Source organism: Oryctolagus cuniculus, chromosome 9 (genome assembly GCF_051225735.1).
Source record: "Oryctolagus cuniculus isolate XC-2025 breed Fujian yellow rabbit chromosome 9, ASM5122573v1, whole genome shotgun sequence".
NCBI classification, from domain to species: domain Eukaryota; kingdom Metazoa; phylum Chordata; class Mammalia; order Lagomorpha; family Leporidae; genus Oryctolagus; species Oryctolagus cuniculus.
The window spans coordinates 101,536,982-101,558,755 of record NC_142875.1 but is presented as its reverse complement, the minus strand read 5'-3'; the positions used below and the strand labels follow the sequence as shown (position 1 = coordinate 101,558,755).

General features: G+C 48.6%; 2 protein-coding genes across 13 annotated transcripts in view; one reads left to right on the top strand and one right to left on the bottom strand.

The window, feature by feature from the left end:
• The window catches only part of PHC1 (polyhomeotic homolog 1), a 29,343-nt gene extending 22,639 nt beyond the window's left edge, over positions 1-6,704 (top strand). For all 4 annotated transcript variants that reach the window (XM_051850133.3, XM_070049286.2, XM_008259797.5 and 1 more), the window contains 5 exons: positions 249-363; positions 2,762-2,870; positions 3,058-3,208; positions 3,586-3,817; positions 5,700-6,704. In XM_051850133.3, the coding sequence (XP_051706093.1) occupies positions 249-363; positions 2,762-2,870; positions 3,058-3,208; positions 3,586-3,817; positions 5,700-5,854 (762 nt within the window). In that variant the 3' untranslated portion in view covers positions 5,855-6,704. The remainder of the gene's footprint in view (positions 1-248; positions 364-2,761; positions 2,871-3,057; positions 3,209-3,585; positions 3,818-5,699) is intronic.
• A 60-nt stretch (positions 6,705-6,764) lies between these two features.
• Positions 6,765-18,283, bottom strand: M6PR (mannose-6-phosphate receptor, cation dependent). Of its 9 annotated transcripts, none has more exons than XM_070049287.2 (8): positions 16,992-18,283; positions 13,801-14,248; positions 13,050-13,226; positions 12,264-12,430; positions 10,704-10,813; positions 10,338-10,468; positions 8,660-8,786; positions 6,765-8,240 (listed from the first exon to the last, which is right to left on the bottom strand). In XM_070049287.2, the coding sequence occupies exons 2-8, from the start codon at positions 13,821-13,823 to the stop codon at positions 8,118-8,120; spliced, it is 858 nt and encodes a 285-aa protein (XP_069905388.2). In that variant the 5' UTR covers positions 13,824-14,248; positions 16,992-18,283; the 3' UTR covers positions 6,765-8,117. The 9 variants fall into 9 exon arrangements, with proteins under 9 accessions (XP_069905388.2, XP_051706099.3, XP_008258022.3 ...); XM_051850139.3 differs by lacking the exon at positions 16,992-18,283 and adding an exon at positions 16,622-16,785; XM_008259800.5 differs by lacking the exon at positions 13,801-14,248.
• Positions 18,284-21,774: the final 3,491 nt, after the last annotated feature.

The following is a 21,774-nucleotide window of genomic DNA, read 5'->3' as shown; positions in this document are numbered from 1 at the left end:
ATCAGCTCTAGGTAAGACAAAATAGGGAGCTAGGGTAGGAACCTGTTGTCCAGTAGCTTATCTGAAAAAGCAAAACCAGTTAGAGACTCGCGACTGCCACATAGAACATGATTCTCTGTGAACCGGACCTGGCCCTTAACTCAGAGATCCCAAGGACACGACAGTGGGAAATGTTGGAGAAAGTGGTGAAGAGGCAGAAAGGAATTAGGCTAACTTAACTGTAAACTGTTTCTGGGTTTCTGGGACAGGTGGGCTGTTCTCAGTTACTGAAGGAGTCCGAGAAGCCACTGCAGACCAGCCTTCCAGCGGGGCTCAGTGAGAATCCTTCAAGTGACCCCTTGGGAGGGGACAGCCCCTCTGCTGGTGAGTATTTAGAGACCCATGAGCAGAAAGGAGGCTCATGGAGATGTGTTTGACGAGTCACTGTAAAATAGTAATTATTTATTTAAAGTAGGAAATATATGAAGTCTGTCTATACATAGAAGCCATATTATATATCAGAGCACGTGGAATCACTCAAAAGGAGTTCTCAAGCAAAAGTAAGCTGTTGAATTATTCCTTACTATAAGGATATGTTTTTCAGGTGACCTAAAATAAGACATTGATATTTATTTATTTATTAAAGATTTATTTCTTAAAAAAGACAATTACTGGGGGGTATGGGAAGATCTTCCATCTGTTGGTTCACTCCCCAAATGGCTGGGGCTGGGTAAGTCCCAGCCAGGGCCTAGAACTCCATCTGGGTCTCTCACATGATTGGCAGGGGCCTAAGTACTTGAGGCATCCTTTGCCATTCTCCCAAGCGTATTAGTAGGGAGCTGGATCAGAACTGGAGCAGCCAGGTCTCCAACCAGCACTCTTCTGTAGTACTAGCATCGAAGGTAGTGCTTAACCCACTGTGCCACAACACTGGCTGTGATATTTGTATTCTTAATTTCTCATCTTATCCTAGATCCTGTAACATACATTAAGGAGTCTTGTTTAATATTTATTGCCTATTTTTGGAAACTTTTTGGGAAAGGGATCTTATATTTTTTAGGCATTAGTGATTAGTTTTTTCTCCTATTCAGAAATGAATTGTATCTGAACTCTGAGTATTAATTATGTAGGATAAAATTAGACATTTAAAATGGAAATAGTATAGCCTTGGGTTAGGAAGACTTTAAAGACTTGATAATTTTTTTTTTTTTTAATAAGAAAGCAGACCTGCTTTCATTGATCTGCTTGCCAATAGTTTAAATCCTTGAGAACAGCATTGCATGGATTCTGTGTCCAGTGGCTCTCACAGGAAGCTTGCTTCAGAATTCGGCACATACCGTGCCACTGTTTCCATGAGTGTGGATTACTTTCCCCAGATCATTCTGGTTTTATTAGGTTTACTGCCAGGAGTCATTGTGTTCTTCTTTTCCTTGAAAATACAAGCACATCTCTTGCCCAGATAGAATTGTTTCATCTTGAGAATAAACACCTTCAGGTTTGTTTTTTTTTTTTTTTTAAGATTTATTTATTTATTTGAAAGTGTATGGAGAGAGAAGGAGAGGCAGAGAGAGAGAGAGATCTTCCATCTGCTGGTTCACTCCCCAGTTGGCTTCAATGGCCAGAGCTGCGCTGAAGCTAGGAACATGGAGCCAGGCGCTTCTTCTAGGTCTCCCATGCGGGTGCAGGAGCCCAATGACTTGGGCCATCTTCCACTGTTTTCCCAGGCCACAGCAGAGAGCTGGATTGGAAGTGGAGCAGCCGGCTTCAGACCGGCGCCCATATGGGATGCTGGCACTGCAGGTGGTGGCTTTACCTGCTGTGCCACAGCGCCGGCCCCAACACCTTCAATTTTAAGGAGTTGTGGGGCTGGCACTGTGGCAGAGCAGGTAAAGTGCACATTCCATATGGGTGCTGGTTTGAGTCTCGGGTGTCCCACTTCCAACCCAGCTCCCTGCTATGGCCTGGGAATGCAGTGGAAGATGGCCCATGTCTTTGGGTCCCTGCACTCATAGGAGACCTGGAAGAAAACTGTTGGCTTAGGACTGGCCCAGCTCCGGCTGTTGTGGCCATTTTGGGAGTGAAACAGCAGATGGAAGATCTCTCTGTCACTGTTTTTTCCTGTAATTCTGCCTTTTAAATAAACATATAAATATTCTTTCAAAGATTTATTTATTTATTTGAAAGTCAGAGTTACACAGAGAAGGAGAGGCAGAGAGAGGGAGAAGTCTACTATCCTCTTCTTCACTCCCCAATTGACCACAGTGGCCAGAGCTGGGCCGACCCGAATTCAGGAGCCAGGAGCTTCTTCTGGGTCTCCTACATGGGTGCAGGACCCCAAGGACCTGGGCCATCCTCCACTGCTTTCCCAGGCCATAGCAGGGAGCTGGGTCGGAAGTAGAGCAGCCGGGACTTGGACCAGCGCCCATATGGGATGCCAGCACTGCAGGTGGCAGCTTTACCCACAACACCACAGTGCCAGCCCTGATAAATATTTGGCTCTGGTGATCTTGCTTATAGCCAGCACAAATGGCCGTGCACCACAGCCTGCCAGCTGTGTTTGCTTTTGAAGTCTTATTCCCATCAGTCCTCTGTGGACACCAAGATGGTGGAAAGAGGAGTTGGTAATGTTCTTGATGGACAAGGCTTCCTGGTTTTCTAACTTTGTACAGTCTCTGGGGGCAGACCCTGACCATAACTAGGATCTAGCTCTGGGAATGATGCATGCCGGCCTGAGGGGCCACAGAACCCCAGGGTGACTCTCCACTGATGCCGTGACTTCCAGAGCTGGAGAAGAAGGCGAGCCTCCTGAAGTGCGAGTACTGTGGGAAGTACGCCCCTGCAGAGCAGTTCCGTGGCTCCAAGAGATTCTGCTCCATGACTTGTGCTAAGAGGTACTGTAGAGACGCCCTTCTCACCCTCAGCCGCTGGGTTCTCTGTTAGTGTCACTTCCCTTTCCCATGATCATCTAACAACTGCTACTTCGTGGCTCCCTCCTTGCTTTCATTCCTTTCCCCAAATCAGGTCTTAAAATACCAAGTCACATTTAGGGTGACATCGTGTATATGCCTTGACCCGTAGGTACAATGTGAGCTGTAGCCACCAGTTCCGGCTGAAGAGGAAAAAAATGAAAGAGTTTCAAGAAGCCAACTATGCTCGTGTGCGCCGGCGTGGACCCCGACGCAGCTCCTCTGACATTGCCCGGGCCAAGATCCAGGGCAAACGCCACCGGGTGAGCTGCTGTCCCAGACAGCTACCTTAAAAACTGACTTTTTTTCTTGCCTACAGGGCAGTTCCTCTGCTTAGGTAAATGTGTGTGAGACCGGAACTCTCCTTCACCTTGACCTGCTTTGTTCCTCTCACCTGGCCACTGGTTTATGTGTCTATTAATCCTTACCCTGTACTTGAGTAGAGAAAATGTAAATCAATTTTTAGTACAAGGGGAAAAGCAAGGGAGTGATAAGTTTGTCCCTGAAAGGCACCTGGGGCTTTGTGCAGATTATTTCTCATGTGCTAAGATAAATTTTTCCTCTCTGCCTAACCTTGAGTGGTTGGGGAAGGCAGAGGGCAACTGAACACACTTACTCCTGACCTGTTGTTTCTCTGTAGGGTCAAGAGGACTCCAGCCGGGGTTCAGATAATTCCAGTTACGATGAAGCACTCTCCCCAACATCTCCTGGGCCATTATCAGTACGCGCTGGGCATGGAGAACGTGACCTGGGGAATCCCATTACAGCTCCACCTACACCGGAATTACATGGCATCAACCCTGTGTTCCTGTCCAGTAATCCCAGCCGTTGGAGTGTAGAGGAGGTGTATGAGTTCATTGCTTCTCTCCAAGGTACTGAGGGTCTCTCCCAATAGAACCCAGGTCTTCAGTTCCCTTAGGTCATCCCACATGGGCCTTTGCAAGAGAGAACATTAAGTGTGGGTCTTCAAGCAGTAGGGGCCTGAGTATGGCAGTTCCGAGGCTCTAGACAGTACACAGCCTGGTCCCTAGTTTCTTTATGGGTTGATGTTGTCTTCTATCTCAATGATGTTACAGTTAGATTTTCTATCTTTTGATTTACCACTATTTTTTTTTTTGACAGGCAGAGTGGATAGTGAGAGAGAGAAAGGTCTTCCTTTTGCCGTTGGTTCACCCTCCAATGGCCGCCACGGCCCGCGTGCTGCGCTGGTGCACCATGCTGATCCGAAGCCAGGAGCCAGGTGCTTCTCCTGGTCTCCCATGGGGTGCAGGGCCCAAGCACTTGGGCCATCCTCCACTGCACTCCTGGGTCACAGCAGAGAGCTGGCCTGGAAAAGGGGCAACCGGGACTAGAACCTGGTGTGCCGGCGCCACTAGGTGGAGGATTAGCCTAGTGAGCCGCGGCGCTAGCTGCATTTTTTATAGCTACTTTTTTAATTGAGAGGCAGAGACACAGAGATAGAAAGACAAACCTCCCCTCAGCTGGTTCATTCCCCAAATGGCTGGGACTAGGCTGAGCTGAAGCTGGGAACTCAGTCTGGGTCTCTTCGGTGGGCAGCAGGTACGTGATTACTTGAGCCATCATCACTGCCTCCCAGAGTCCACATTTGGAAGCCAGAATCAGGAGCCAGAGCTTGTTATCAACCCAGGCACTCCAGTGTGGGACAGGAACGTTTAATTTGTTTTTAGATTTACTTATTTGAAAGGCAGAGTTAGAGAGAGGCAGAAGCAGAGACAGAGACAAAGAAAATCTAGGGGGCTGGTGTTGTGGCGTAGCTGATAAAGCCACTGCCTGCAATGTGGCATCCCATGTGGGTGCCGGTTCGAGTCCCAGTTGTTCCACTTCCAATCCAGCTCTCTGTTATGACTGGGAAAGCAGAAGATGGCCAAGTCCTTGGGCCCCTGCACCCGCATGGGAAACCAGAAGCTCCAGGCTCCTGGCTTCGTATCGGTGCAGCTCTGGTCATTGTGGCCAGCTGGGGAATGAACCAGTGGATGGAAGACCTCTTTCTCGCTCTGTAACTCTTTCAAGTAAATAAATAAATCTTTAAAAAAAAAAATCTTCTATCTGCTGGTTCATCCCCCAAATGGCCATAACGGGCAGAGCTGAGCCAGGCCAAAGCCAGGAACCAGTTGGGTGCTGGGGCCCAAGGATTTGGGCCATCTTCCACTGCTTTTTCCAGCAGGGAGCTGGCTTGGAAGTGGAGCAGCCAGGACTCAAACTGGTGTCCATATGGGATGCTGATGCTGCATGCAGTGGCTTTTCCCGCTACTCCACAGTGCCAGCCCCAAATAGGGGCATTTTAACCACTAGACCAAACATCTGCCTCAGAATTTTTTTCTCCATTGGGGAAGAGCAGTAGAAACTAAGAGGTCATTGTTGCCCTACTCCCTTTAACACAGTCTAGTTTGTAAGCTAGGCTTGACAAAAGTCACCCTACCCTTCTTGGTGTTGGACTGAATCCTGGGCTCTTTGAGAAAAATCTCTTAAGTTAAAAGAATTCATATGTTTTTGTTGTCCCTCTCCCCCCTCCCCACACTATTTGAATGACCAACTTGCTCTTGGCTCTGTTTTAAAATAGCCAATTACAGTAATTTGCTGTCACACCTTGCCATGTCAGAATTTGATACTACTGGACTTACGACAAATACCTTGCGTTAACTAATGCTAGGTCCTTCATCTTTAATTTAGCCCCTTCTATCCTCTGGTGCTACCATGCAGTTTCTCATATAAGTTCTCATCATTTCCTTCTAGGTTGCCAAGAGATTGCAGAGGAATTTCGCTCCCAGGAGATTGATGGACAGGCCCTTTTATTACTTAAGGAAGAGCATCTTATGAGTGCCATGAACATCAAATTGGGCCCTGCCCTCAAGATCTGCGCCAAGATAAACGTCCTTAAGGAGACCTAAGATGGCTCTCTCGCACAATCCAGCCTGGGGCGGGCACTCCCTACTGTCCAGGTTATAGCCTGGTACCAGCAGAGACTGCAGGGAAGAGAGCACTGTTCCAATCATGTAACCTTCTAAAGGGGGACTGCCAAGACAGGGAAGAGAAATGCAAGAATTTGTTGCTGGTGCTACACACGGCAGCTTGACATTTTCTCTGGGTTCTACTTTATTTTTAAAAATCTTTACAATTCTCACCATTCCGCCTGCCTGAATCCAATCACTGCAGAGGTGGTCTGCAGAACTAGGACCGCTCAGCCTTATCTTGGAGTGGAGCGTCTAGCCAGGGTCTCAGTTCTCCCAGAGGAATATATAGTGTACGGTAAGGCAAGGAATGGGGGGAGTGTAGATATGCCTCCCCAATGGGAGAGGTAGGCTTTTTCTAGCTTGTGTGACACAAGTAGCAACATCTGGTACGTCCCGTCTTCCCTCTGGATTGTTCCACTGTAGTTGTGGCTCAGAGTTTTCTTTGTGGTCACTACTTCTAGTATTGATTACTTTCTCCTGTGTCCATGGCAGAGTCACCAGCCAGATTGGAGGTTTGGTTGGCATCTTTCTGATTTGCTGCAGGGACTGAAAGTGTTTGGCACACATGTGGCCGTTGTCATTTTTCCTCCATCCCCTTGCTCCCTTCTGATTTATCTGTTGTCTTCTACCTTTCTTTTCAGTTCCCACTCTGCTCTGTCCTATAGCTTTATAAACTGGAGGGTGTGCGGCCAAGGTCAGGAGTGTAAGTAAGTACCTGCCTTGGCACTGTTCCTTATACAACAAAAATATTAAATATTTTTTTTCTTCCTCAGTAAAAGGATGAAAATTGGTCTCAGTTGTCTTACTCCATTTCAGTATCTTTCACGCAAATGACTAGGCCAACACATCTTGTTTGTTTTTTAATATTACATATTTTTGTACAAAAAGTGGTGTATTTTTTGCATTTTAAAACACCAAGATGGGGGAGGAATGCAAACACGTAACAAAAAAGATGCTTTTATAACATTATTTTCCCTGTTTAGAAAGAAAATCATTCCAATAGTATTGAAAAGTCCAAAGATGAATTTTCATTTGCCTCTCTAAAGGCTTACAAAAGGCCCTGCCTGTGGATTCCGTTCCTCTTTTGTGTCCGGTGGAGCCATGTTACTCTGCAGTGGCCCAGAGGTTCACTATACAGAAATATCAACAGAAAGATGCGAGCATCAGAGGATTAAAAACCTGTCCCCACAGAAACATGAGCAGGGCGCTTCCCTGAGCCAGCAGAGGGGACGGTGCAGCAGCCACTCCGCTCAGAGCAGAGGCCGGCAGAGCCCTAAACGTCCCACTTCTGCTTCCATTCCCTTTCCAGAAGATTGAAGAAAAAAAGTCAAAACCACATGCCTGTGAAAAAGTGCAACATGTTTAGAAATACTGGTGGAGGAACAAGGAAACTGTACAAATCGGGGAAGAAAACAAAAGAGATCCCACCACAAGGTAAAGAGACTTTAGAGTCCCTGCAGCACAGGAGGCTGGGCCAGTTTCCTTCCCTTTCCCGACAGCCTAGATTTCTGGATTAGGCATTTTGGCTTCATGTAGACCAATACCTACAAGCCCACAATTCCAGGGCTCAATTCCAACTATAAAGTCACCCCAATGCCAACAAATGATGTGTTGCATCCTATAATCCTGTAGTTGGGAAATTTCCTGTTTTTCCTGTCTTAATCCCACAGGTGGGAGAGGCAAGTCTAGAACATCCCAGGCTCAGATCATATGGGAGCACTTGGACTGCAACCAAGTGATCACTGTAAAGTAGTTCCAAGCAGCAAGAAATTATGTCCAGGTTCTCATAGAGACTAGTGTAGGGTACAGAGTAATGGCATGAAAGCAATCAAACCTGTATAAATAATGTCTTTTTTTTTTTTTAATTAAAGAAATCCAGTGTCTCAAAAGCTCGTAGATGCGTTTAAAAAAGAAAGGGCCAGGGAGTCTGCCAATCCCTTTTGCCCATTATCCTACTTGTACTTTCTGATACCAAGTGATAATCCAGTGGCCTGTCTTCACAGGCCTTAGTATCACACCTGTATTGCTGGAGGAAAGACAATAGGGAACCAGGGAGAAGGCAGTTCTAGTGGGAAGAGAATACAAATCAAAAGCAAGAGGAATGCTAAGAATGAGATGAGACAGGTGGAGACTGCTTGAGAAAACTGGCTGAGTATGCTTTGGTTTGGGGGACTGAGGAGGCTGGACTAAGTGCAGTCAATCACATTGGTAATAAATGATCATCCCTTTCTTCTGACTCTTCCCCCAGCTGATCATCCCCCACACCACGATACGCAGCAGGCACATTTCGGGGTTTGGAACGGCACACAAAGTCACACCCATCCTGTAGGGGGAAAGAAAAAGGAAAATACTGTGGAAACCCAACCTTAGGCACGACGAAGTATGTATGTTCACGGTCTAAGAATGTGGCAAGAGCTAGTTTTCTTCAAGGATCAGCCTAGAGCAACTCATTAGAAACAAACGGTTTTTTCTAACTGGGGCTCACCTCCCCACCTAGGCGCCCTTCATAGCTGTATCAAATGTGGGAGACAGCATCTCATTGACAGAGTCAGTCTTTCAGCTGTGTCTTAGCAAGGCCAGAAACTGCTGCTCTGCCACTTTGTACTGGGGCTGGGTTTGTTGGGACTTCTGTGGTTTTAGCAGCCTCTGCCTGTGTCCCAGATAGCCTCAGTGTGAGGACACGATGGTTGGTCACCTAACCATGAATGCAGGCTGCAGACTTAGCCAGCTGCTGTTACTTACTGCTACCAGGTTGCCAAGATCCTGCCAGAAGGCTAGGTGGGGGAACTGCTCCATTCCCTTGGCTCCCACCACCAGTCGCTGGTACAGGAAGCCCCCGATGATATAGACAGTGACCAGTGATGCAAACCTATAGAGGAAGAAAGACATCAGGCTGGCATTGTGGCTCAGAAGGTTAATCAGCCAGTAATGCCAGAAGTCAGAGGAGAGAGAGACCTTCCATCTGCTTGTTTACTCCCTAGATGGCCACACAGCCAGTGCTGGGCCAGGCTGAAGCCAAGAACCTCATCCAGGTCTCCCACATGAGTGCACTAAGTGCCCAAGCACTTCGGCTATCTTCCGCTGCTTTTTCCCAGGTGCATTAGCAGGGAGCTGGACATGAATTGGCTCCCAGTGCTCCACTTCTGATCCAGCTCCCTGTTAATATGCCTGGAAAGCCTTGTGAGAGTCCAATTATTTGGGCCCCTGCAACCCACAGGAGAGACCCAGATGGAGTATTAGGCTCCTGGCTTCAGCCTAGCCCAGCCCAAGCCACTGAGGCCATTTGGGTATGAACCAGCAGATGGAAGCTCTCTCTCTCTCTCTCTCCCTCCTCTTCTCTGCCTTTGAAATAAGCCTTAAAAAAATTAAATAAATAAATAAAATGACAGACATCTATAACAATAAGAGATAAAGTTAGCTCTTTTCTAAACTACATTCTGTGGAAAGAAAAATAGTAGTGATATGAGAATGGGCTGATAGCTTTCTTAGAAAATCTGTTAACACTGCTGTCAGTCTGGGAGAGGGAAAAGTTCACCAAGAAACATGGCACAGGGTAGCCATTTAGTGTAGGGGTTAAGAGGCCACTTGCAATGCTCACATCCCATACTGGAGTGTTGACTGAGTCCTGGCTGCTCCACTTCCAATATACATCCCATTAGTGCCTAGGAAGGCACTATGATGATCTATCTAAGTGCTTGGGCCCCTGCCCCCCATGTAGTAGACCACCATGGAGCTCCAGGCTGCCATCTTTGGCCTGGCCTACGCCCTACCATTGTGACCATTTTGGGAGTGGACCACTGGATGGAAGAGCACTCCCTCTTTGTCACCCTGCCTTTCAAATAGATAAATAAATCTGGGGGAAAAAAAGGAAAAAGCCAAAGACACTGGTTAAGCCTGCATGCATCTCACAGTACCTAGTTCAATACCCAGTTCCTGACTCCCGCTTCAGCCAGTGCAGACCCTGGGTCAAGTAACTGGGTCCTTGCCACACACATGGGAGCCATGGATTGAGTTCCTGGCTCTCAAATTTGGCCCAGCCCAGTCCCGGCCACTGTGGGCATTTGGGGCACAACCCAATTGTCAAGATTACAGTGTGTTTCTAAAGAAATGAAAATTCTGGGAAAAAACACAACATGGTCCAGTGTATGGAATCTAACTTGTAACCAAAAATATTTCATTTCTCCAAAATTCTAATAATCTAATGGGATAGTATTAAAAACTATTCCGCCTTCCAGGAAAATAAAGCATCCCCAAATGCAAATATTAGAGATAAATGCAGTATTTTGTTAAAAAAATTTACACAGAATATTCTCAATCACTCTTTGCCACCCAACTGTAACACTGTACCACCAGGTAGACAAAGACCTCAGGGAAAATAAGGAGACAGAGAAAGTCCTGAACAGGAAGAGAAAGTACTCACGTAACAAGTAAGACTGAGCCCACACTGAGGTGGGAGACCTCCGGGGGACAGGCCAGGCTGCTGTCCAACTCAAAGAGGTAGAAACAGTCCTGGACTTTGCCTCGCTCCTCAGACACAGGGTTAAAGTTGTCCTGGTGACCAGAGGACAGAACACAGTAGATGTCGTAAAGGGTTTTCTCTTGACTCTCGTCTAACAATCACCTGCTTCCTTCGGGCTCAGTGGCCTCGCTACCACGTGGACGGAGACTGATGTCCGACGCAGGGAAGGCTCAGCTGGCTTCCTCATGTCTCCCCAGGGATCTTGTTCCCTCTGGCTACCCTCCCCGCTTGTCTCCTTCCTCCACCTGCCCCTGCCCAGCACCTCACCGCCAGCGTGTGTCGATTGCAGGAGATCATCACGACCGCGCGGCGCTGCTCCTTGCCACAGTGGCGGTCGTACTCATCGCCCCCCTTGTAGATCAGCATGATCCAGTCACCTGAGTACGGACAAGGAAAATGGTGCTAAGAGGGATGGGAAAAGCAGAGGCACATCTGGGTAATATGGCATGGCGCCATTAAGCAAGAGTGAAGCAGGTTTTAATTACAATAACCCTCATCGGTGCGAGCTCTGTACACCAGAAATGCTAAACTAAAACTTGCCTCTTTACAAAGCTTTGTGTTCCCTTGTTTAAGACAACTAAGAATCAGACATTCATGTAAGAACAATCTTAATTCTCCGCTTTAAAGGCAGGCAACTGATAGTGCAAAAACTTACACCTTAATGTGGTTCACATTTTCTCAATGCCTACTAACATACAACTGCTGGGCAGAGGGGAACCCAAAGATTTAAAATTAGCCACAGGTAAATCCAGAGAAGACAATTTTAAAGCTGGAATGTGTTGTTCTTTAGTATTTACTGCATTCCAAGTTCTTTTGCAAAGTATCATTTGATCCAACAGTCATAGGAAGTGAATAATATAAGGGTTCTGCTTTCAATTTTGCATTTGAGAAAAGAAAAGTGAAAATGACTTCAAAGTCCCAGGAGGAAATAAGAGCTGGGCTAAGAACTCAGTCATCTCACTCCAATCCCAAACTCTGTCCAGTATCTTTTATTATAATTTTTGACTTACAGGAGTAAATACCTGCACTGGAAATTTTGATATTTCTCGGTTTAAAACATGAACTAGACAGCAAGTTTTTTCTATCCAGATGATTTTAGGACTTTTGAAAAACATTACCACTGTAGCACAATTCAGTAGGGAAACTGGTTTGCAAAAGAGCTTTATCTCTTGGGGGCTGGTGCTGTGCTGCAGTGGGTTAAGGCCTTGGCCTGAGGTGATGGCATCTCGTTTGGGCAGCAGTTCTGGTCCTGGCTGCTCCTCTTCCAATCCAGCTCTCTGCTATGGCCTGGGAAAGCAGTAGAAGATGGCCCAAGTCTTTGGGCCCCTGCACCCATGTGGGGGACCCGGAGGAAGCTCCTGGCTCCGGATCAGCGCAGCTCTGGCCGTTGCGGCCATCTGGGGAGTGAACCAGCGGATGGAGGACCTCTCTCTCTCTGTAACTCTTTCAAATAAATAAAATAAATCTTTAAATAAAAAAAGAGTATCACTTCTTAACATTCAGCAGCAAACCTTGACTAATCTGTTGAGAAGTGGTGATTGTTGGTATTTTCAAGCCTAGTATGGAACACTTTTAGTATCTGGGTAACCAAAGCCCCGTGGGCCACACAATTCTGGCTAGATTCTGCGGTTTTTGTAAGATCCTCACCAATTTCAAACACGTAAATGTCCCAACCTGTGACTCCAGAGCAGCTGGGAAACTAGCCATCTAGGGGTCTGTGTCTGCCCATACATAACAGAGACTCGAGAGACCGGAGAGGCCAACACATACAGGACTGGCAGAGGGACTGCCGTGGGAGCAACAGTCAATCAACAGGGAGGGTCTTACTTCCATTGAAGATGTGAGTCTCATTGAGTCTGCCTACCACCGTCTCCTTCCCGTTACTTTTGTCGATCTGCACCAGGCCTGCCCCAGAGGTGTGGTTGCCAGCTTCTCGGCACACTCTGAATATGTAGATGTATGTGTCTGAGCCCTGGCCCACGGTGCTCTCAAAGCTGTAGGGAGAAGCAGGCAGGAGGCGAGAGTTACCAGCTGTCAGCTTCCCTTCACTTACACAAATGAACAGGCAAGCTCGACTGCCTTATGTGACATGGCTAAACCCAATACTGGATTAATATTTGTTGAATTATAAGGGATTCATGACCCTGCAAGGCCATCCTAATTGTTGATGAGGAGTGATTAAAATAACCTAAGACACTTATTCTAGATATTTCTAGAAAGCCCATGTTTCTTAAGGGTCACCTGGAGATTCCTGACATTTATAACATGGATAGGCCAAACATATTTACCTGATGCCTCTGAAATCCTACTTAGGGAGGTATTGAACAATGCTTGAATTTCTACAAGCTGGGCTCATGGAGCCAGCCTTGGAAACAGCTACTCTTCAGGGAAAGATAAGAGAACTGCACATTGCTACTAAAAACCAGGCTGAGAATTTGCTGTGCACTGTAAAAAAGTGCAAGGTGTTCAAGGGCAAATAAGACCCGGGTGGCTGAAGGTCAGGTCAGAACATCTCCCACAGCGGGTTATGAGACACGTATTCCCACTATAATAGTCCTGAAACAAAATCAGTAAGAAGGAGAGGTGTTTTAATAAAGATATTTTCTCAGTCACCTTTTGTTAAACAGTGGCTTCAGCCTCTTCAGTAGAGCCAACTCTTTCTCTGACTCTTTCCCCTTTTCTCCCACCAAGTCGCAGGTTTTTTCTTCTGTCTGCCAGGATTCTCTCACGGCCACAGCCAGCAGGAGCAAGAACAGTCCAGTTCTCCAGCAGCTGTGGAAGGGGAACATCCTTTGGGGAGAATTGGGGGGGGCGGCAGAGGGAATAAGGAGAGAAGGGACAGAGAAAGCAAAATGAATGGCACTTGGCTATGGAGAGAGTATAAGGTGCTCTGGCATATGCAACAAATGGTACATTTTAGTATCTCTGTGACAGTAACACCTGTAGCAGGAAACTCATATCTATAAATACATAAAACTTGCTCTAACTTATGGGTGAGTGCTTCAGGACAAACTATGGGATGTGGAGACGGAAATGGGTAAAGAATTACTGAATGATTATAGCTGGGTGCAGCCATCCTTGCGTTTACTGTCTGGTGAAAACTTACACTGAGTTATCTCATTACTCAAAGTTTACTGCCACTTCACAAATACAGCTTAAATCAGCAGACTTTTGTACAAAAACAGCAAAATTAAGATTCAAAGAGATACCTGAAAATGTTTATTTGCAACTTATTTGGGAAGATATAAAAGAGAAAGAAGCTTGAATACTTTGCATTCTTGTTTCTCACATCTAGGGGCATCTAACGATCCTCATATTCACTAGAGGTAAACACAGCCACACACACCTACAAGCTGACATTTACCTGTTGTAATGTTTCATCACCATTCAGACACTGAAGTTACAGGAAAAAGAAAACTCAACAGATGAAAATGAGTGGTCTGCTGCCCCTGTTAAGTCCCAAACTGCAAAGATTTCTTGATTTCCAGTAACTACAGTTGAAGACAGGGCTTGGGAATCACCAAGCCACCTTAAAATTTAGTAAATTCAACTCATCTGCTGCGTGTATGCCTCCAGGACTGGAAAGACACAGCTGTTTCCCAGACTCCTTTGCTTTCCTCAGACTCCTCTTCACACAGCGCACATCTTCTGAGACTTCGCTCTGGAGTCCGTGGGTGACTACTCAGGCCACTGCTTATTTTAACAGCACCACTAACTTTCCTAATCACAAAAGTTAACTCTTCAAAACTTTTCTCACTTGTAATAAAATCCTAGTAGTTCACCGACTCCACTGCAGTTTTAGAACATGAAACCTGAAACAGACAAAACTTCATGGGTACTAATGAACTTAAAAATGGGAAAATGGGAGCTGGCGCTATGACACAGCAGGTAAAGCCACTGCCTGCAGCACCGGCATCCCATGTGGGTACCAGTTCGGGTCCTGGCTGCTCCACGTCTGATCACGCTGCTAACGTGCCTGGGAAAGCAGCGGAGGATGGCCCAAGAACTTGGGCCTCTGCACTCGTGTGAGAGACCTGGAAGAAGTTCCTGGCTTTGACCTGGCCCAGCCCTGGCTGTTGTGGCCATTTGGGGAAGTGAAACAGTAGATGGAAGACGTCTTTCTCTGTCTCTCTCCTTCACTCTGTAACTCTGATTTTCAAATAAATAAATAAAAAACAGAGATGCATAAACGGAAGCTCAACCCCTGAGCTCTGAACACACTATTCCTATTCCCTTAAACAACTGACATTTGACCCAATTCCTACACTCCCCTCAGGGACCAAATCTTCGAGAAGTTATCTACCTGACTTCATGTACTCCACATATCAACTCACTACAGTAATATTAGTAACTTAATAATATTTTTCCAAAGAATAACCATAGCCAGCCAAGAGGTCTACGGCCCCCTTCACACATTTAAAATACCAAACCACCATAGTGAGAAACAGAGTACTTGCCTTTGGCCAGGCACTGCACGAAGCACTTAATGAATCCTGGGAACAACCTTACCCAGCAGATACAACAACTGTCCCCATATTATGGGTTCAAAAGTTGAGACACAGCAAGTGCAATAAGCCACATAATCTGGCTCCAAAGCTCATGGTCTATGCTTACCCACTACACAGCTACACCTCCTTTCATAGTAGTTTCTCCGGGGGTGGGGGGGGGGTGGTGAGAGCAGGCAGACAGTGCTGTGTGGGTTCTGACAAAGCAAGAGGCAATGGGGAAGTGACTCCTGACACACTGGACTGAACAGGGGTGGAATAAAGAACTCAGACCTCAAACTCCCGCTTCCCCAAGTTGCCCGCTGCTCAGCCTGACCTGCGCATTCACTAGAAAGAAACAGGGGGCTCCCTCAGGACCTAAACTAAAACGTCAACATTTAGGAGCGTCAAGACACTCCCCTCCCCCCGCAACAGTTTTCTGGAGGGAAAAGTCCCACCGAATGGTGTGCTCTTTGGCTTCGAAGTCAGTTCTCTAGCTGGTAATGGCTGCTGATCTCTTTTCCCAAGTCAGAACAAAGAAATCTCACACAAACCGAGAAGGGACGCAGGGCCGAACACCTTGCAGCCAGCATAGGCGGAGCTGAACTCTCCTGCACTTGCTTATTGGTTCAAAGAGTTAGATGAGAGGAAATGTGTTTCCTGCTCTTTCCTGCTTAGGGACGGGCTGCGTCTTTAGCTGCTCTGATTCGGCGCCGTATGCTCTGAATATGCTCACTAATCTTCACAACCCAGAAAAGGAGATTGTTTTTCCAGTTTTAAAGATCCGGAAACTGAGGTTTTGCAGTTACCTCTCGGTTACCCGGCCACACAGGCGTTAAATCTGCGTGGGGTTAATTGGCGTGAAGAGACTTGCTGGAAAACCGACAAACACAGCCGGAAGAGTAGGAAATGCAAGGCCTGGGCAGAAGCCACAGTTAAGAGTCTCAAGGTAACAGTTTCTGGATGCTTTGGAGACAAGGGGCAGGACTTCACGAGGCTGACGGGTTCCCCTTCGACTTCCTTATGCTCTAACGAACCCCTCGGCAAGGCTAACAACGTCTTCCCTGGGCTGGCCCATGACTAAGCTGGGAACGGGGACCTCCAGTGGAGCGTCTCCCTGCGGCTCGCTGGCTCACTGCTCACGTGGCAGCCCCGGCGGTACTCGCTCCGGGAGAAGCGCGGCCCCAACTGGCTCAAAGACCCCATCTGGGAAGAACTCAAACAGCCTCAAAGAAGTAACTTTCCGTCCCAAGGGCTGAGGCTCCCTACAACGCAAGGCGGTGCCTGAACAATGCCTCCATGTCCCTGTCTTTTTCTCCAGACCACATTCGGGTTGCAGAAATTCTCGCTCCGGCTCAGCGCCCGCACTTTACAAGAGCTCGGAGCCTGGGCGCCCCCAACGCCGCCGCCACACCTCCTCGCACGGCGCACGGCCTGCAAACCGCCAGGAACACCCCGAACAGGACTGCACACCCGGGGACCTGCCGCCCCCTGCCTCCGGTCTTGCAGGTGCTTTGCTTCGGGGAAAGGCTGTGCCCTCAGGCCCTCGCCTCCATGCTGCTCCACGGTTCCTCAGCCGGACCTCTGGCGGGACCCAGGGCCAAGAGATCAGCCCGGCGATCTCAGCTCCGGTCCCAGACGCCGAGGTGCGAGCGTCCCCCAGCCCGCCGCCTCCTCCTCCTCCACGCCCCTCATACTCACGTGGCGCGGGCAAAGGCAGCAGGCAAAGCTCACGTCCCCCGGCGAGTATCCGTGAAGGGCAGGGAGACGGGGCCAGCGAGGGCCCAGCAGCAGACCCCGGTCCCAGCGCCCGCGTCCGAGGCCAGCGTTCCCCCCGCGCCTCGCTGTGCCCCACTCCAGGAACCGGAAACAGGAAGCGCCAAGCCGCCGCTGGGCAACTGCTCCTCCCACTAGACCCCGCGGCATGTGACCGCAGTCCCCGGTCTCCCCTTTCCCCTTCCCGGGCTCCCCGACCACCCTGGGTGCCGATTGGCCAGTACTCTAGGGCGTGTAGCCCCGCCTTTGTCGCAATGACTCCAATCACGATCGAGACTGTCAAACTGACTTTTACCTTTTCGGGGTTGCTTTTCTACCAATGGGGTCCCAGCGCCGCGCTTCTGGGCCCTCTCGGTTCCTGCGCCCCCACTACGCGGGGGGAGGGAGGGTCACGCGGGGCCACGTGACAGGCCGGCTCCCAGCGAGGGCGGAAGCGGGAATACGGCAGCGGCCGGCCCCGCGTGGCTCTCTGGGAGTTGTAGTTCTCGCAGGCCGGCTCCGGGCGCTTCCGCAGCTCGTTATCGTCGAGGCCTGCAGGAGGCGCTGTTCTGCTGTCTGGCGGCTCGGGGTCCTCGGCGGCGTGGGAGGGCGGAGCGGCCGCGTTGCTCGTTGTTCACGTCTAGGGCGAGGCGGTGTAGGGTCGTAGTTGCTGCTTTTGTCCTGAACCGAGGGCAGCTCGGTTCCGCAGGCTCCCGTGGCCCACCGGCCTCAGGCAGGTGCCTTCCCAGCGTTTTGCGGTCCCGAGCGGCGCGTTAGGCTGCGCCTCTGCTGAGGTGCCTTGCGTTCTTCTTGGGTCGTCCGGCTCGTCCTTGGGGTTCGGTTCGAAGGCTCCTGCTGCTGCCGACTGTCCGCACGCGCTGGCTTCAGGACCGAATTCCTTCCTGGGAGCCCTGGCTGGTTGCTTGTGCCTGCCTTGGCCTTGCTCTCTCCCTCTCTCCCTCTCTCCCACCCTCTCCCCCTCCCCCTCTCCCTCCCCCTCCCCCTCTCTCCTCTCCCTCTCCCTTCTCGGAGGTACTGGCACAGTGTTTGGAGTAGACTGATAAAAAACCTAACCATTGCCTAGTACTGTGTTTGCCTGTGCGTGCTTTCAAGGAGAGTCACTTAATCTTCACACCCACCTCATGGGGCAGTACGAAGGAATGGCCGGAACTCTGTGGAAAAATGAAATTAGAAGTTTGTTTCGGTGCAAAAAAAAAAAAAACCACCACCACCAACAACAAAAAAACCAAAGTGAAATTCATTGTCTATAAGAGGTCTTTAAAAAGTGCGTGGAGGGGCTGGCTCAGTGGTTAATCCTCCACCTGTGGCGCCGGCATCCCATATGGGCGCCGGGTTCTAGTCCTGGTTGCTCCTCTTCCAGCCCAGCTCTCTGCTGTGGCCCGGGAAGGCAGTGGAGGATGGCCCAAGTGCTTGGGCCCTGCACCTACATGGGAGACCAGGAGGAAGCACCTGGCTGTTGGCTCTGGATCGGCGTAGCTCTGGCCATAGTGGCCATTTGGTGAACCAACGGAAGGAAGACTTTTCTCTCTGTCTGTCTGTCTCCCTCACTGTCTACAACTCTTGTCAAATAAATAAAAAACAATTTAAAAAAGTGCGTGGAAAACGTGTATTATGCAAAGCAGTATATGGATTTCAAATTCTTTTGCATTTCAAATAAACATCTTTTCATTCCATTTTCCCCACAAGCTTTTTGAAGGGCCCTTGTATCTTAGCTTCATTTTACAGATAAGTGAATTCAAGTGGTTAGAGACGAACGGTGTGACTGCCTTAGCCTGGGTCCCACACCTGTAGGGTTCAAATTAGGCCTGTTATCTGCAGTCTCTGTGCTCTCGACACTGCATATTGTACTCACCACATACCCTCTGCGTTTAATCGGGACATGCAGTTCAGGCTAAGTAGTAATCATAACTGCGGATGTTTCCTTAAGAAAATAAGTTAAAAAATTAAAAGATAATTTTTGGTTAACTTAATATTATGTTTAATTATCTTTGTTATCGTAAAACTAATTTGCCATCAGAGAGCACAGAACGGGCCGCTTTGTGGTGCAGTGTTGAGCAGCCACTTGGGACGCCCATATCCCGCACTGGAGTGCCCGGGTTTGCATCCGGCTTCTGCGGCTGATCCGGCTTCCTGTTACTGCACATCCACTGGGAAGCAGCAAGTGATGGCTGAAGTGCTTGGGTCCCTGTCGCCAGGTGGGAGACCCAGATGGGGTTGTTGGCTCCTGACTTTGGTGTGAGCCAGCCCCGGATGCTGTGGGCATCTGGGAAGTGAGATCTCTTGCTTTCTGACTCTCTGTCACCTGCCTCTCAAATAAACAGATCTTTAAAAAAGAAGAAAAAAGCACAGAGCAATACACAACTAACGCATATGCTCCCTAAGACCTGCTATGTTTTCTTCATGAATAAATGCTTCGTTTCTTCAAAACCTTCTGTTAGCAAATACTTCACTGTAAGGACTCTGCTTGATGTGATGCATTTGGGACCTAACTGATGTCTTGACCTTTAGGCGACCTTGGAGTTCCTCCTCTCCTCTCCTCTGCTCTGCAGAGTTACAGAGAGGCAGAGGCAGAGAGAGAGAGAGAGGTCTTCCATCGCTGGTTCACTCCCCAGATGGCCGCAATGGCTGCAGCTGGGCCGATCTGAAGGCAGGAGCCTGGAGCTTCTTCCAGGTCTCCTACGTGGATGCAGGGGCCCAAGGATTGGGCCATCTTGTAGTGTTTTCCCAGGCCATAGCTGGATCGGAAGTGGAGCAGCTGCGACTCGCCCACATGGGATACCGGCACTGCAGGCTGGCACTTTAACCCACCACACCACAGTGCTGCCCCCAGTTGTTTTTTTTTTTTTTTTAACAATTTGAGAGTTTCACATTACCGCTAAATACATTAGTGTGTATAAAGATACTGCGAAGAGTTCATGGAAAAATGGAATTAAAAGTTTACTTTAGCATAAAAAATTTTTGAAATCCATGCATAGTTTTTTCATAATGATGCATTTTATACAAACCTTTTGAAGGCTCCTTGGTGTTTTCTAAGAATGAGGGCATTCTCTTTAACAAATTGTCAGAATTAAGAACTATAACTCATACATTATTCAATCAATGGTCTGTATTCAGAATCTCACCAACTGTCCCAATAAATGGTCTTTACGATGGCTTCCCATTCCCTAACCACAAAAGCCAAGTCAGGGTCACATATTACGAGTAGGTGTCATTTGATCTTGAAATTTTGAGGCATAGAAGCACTCATTTTGTAGAATATCTCTCATTTTGGGTTTTTCTAATGTTTCTTCATGAATATATATATTTATATAAATATTTTAAGATTTTTTTTTTTGACAGGCAGAGTTAGACAGTAAGAGATAGAGACAGAAAGGTCTTCCTTCCATTGGTTCACCCCCCAAAATGGCCGCTATGGCTGGTGCACTGCAGCCGGCGCGTCGCGCTGACCCTATGGCAGGAGCCAGGTGCTTCTCCTGGTCTCCCATGCGGGTGCAGGGCCCAAGGACCTGGGCCATCCTCCACTGCACTCCCGGGCCACAGCAGAAAGCTGGACTGGAAGAGGAGCAACCGGCACAGAATCTGGCGCCCCGACTGGGACTAGAACCCAGAGTTCCGGCGCCGCAGGTGGAGGATTAGCTTAGTGAGCTGTGGCACCGGCCTAAGATTTTATTTACTAATTTGAGAGGCAGAGTTACAGACAGAGGGAGAGAAAGAGAGACAGGTCTTCCATCCACTGGTTCACTCCTGAAATGGCCGCAGTGGCCAGAGCTGGACTAATCGGAAGCCAGAAGCCAGGAGCTTTCTCTGGGTCGCCTATGTGGTTGCAGGGTCCCAAGCACGTGGGCCAGCCTCCACTGCTTTCCCAGACTACAAGCAGAGAGCTGGAGGGGAAGAGGATCAGCCTGGACTTGAACCAGTGGAGGCCCAGCCTACTGCACCACCACACCAGCCCCTCTTGAATATATTTATGTATGCACTTTTTCTTATTTATATTCTTTTATTTGAAAAGTACAGAGGGAGAAAGAGAGAGAGCAAGAGAGAATATTTCCATCTGCTGGTTCACTGTCCAAATGCCTACAACAGCCAGGGCTTTATCAAGATGAAGCCAGGTGCTGGAATTCAATCTGGGTCTCCCACATGAGTGACAGAGACCCCAGGACTTGAGCCATTACCTGCTACCTCCTACAGTCTGCAGTAGCAGGGAGCTGGAGTTAGAAGCAAAGTCAGGGTTCAGTCCCACACATTGCACTATGGGATGCGGGTGATATGTACGCATCTTTTTGAAAGGAACACCAGAGAAGTGATGAGTGCTTGTATGAGTCAGGATCCAATCAGAAGATGGATAATACCATACCTGTGGTTTTTAACAGGAAAAAATTGATATGAAGAATTGTTTTCTAGGAAAAGATGGCCAGTTATTAACAGGGGTAAAAGAGGACTGTGTCATACAGAAGTAGCAACTGTAAAAAGAAGCTATTAAAAGCAACTAAAGAATCAGTAAGGAAGTAACTTAAAGGAAATGCTCCTGCCCCCAACCACAAGGTGCTGGATTCAGCTCCCTGGAGAGAGGGTGTGGTTCCTGCCACAGGAACAGGCAGCCCTCTGCTACCCACCTCCCTCCCTCTCCTACCCCCTGTCACCAGGCAGGTGTGGGGAGCAACTGGGAGCAACTCGGACTAGACTAAGTTACTGGAATTAAGACTTATTCTATGCATCTGCTTTCCCACAATATGGCGCTGAGAAGGGAGTAACAGCTTCTACACAGCTGCCTCCAGTTCAACCAATAAACAGCAGGACCTGCTCCTGATTGCAGGAGAGCAGCGTGCTTGGCGTGTGGGTAGCAGAGTTGGGATTGGCGGAAGAGGACTATAAAGGAGGAGAGAGACAACATGCACCAGGAACATCTAAGGGGAACATCTATCTGAAGGAACACCTGTGCAGCCCCCGAGAGAGCCGGCCGGCGGTGTGCTGCTCCCCCGCGGAAGTGGGGAATGTGGCAGGGGGAACCGCCCTTCCACGGAGGTGGAAGGGACGGTAGCCAACCCGGGAAGAACCAGCAGCAAACCCGGGGAGGGCCG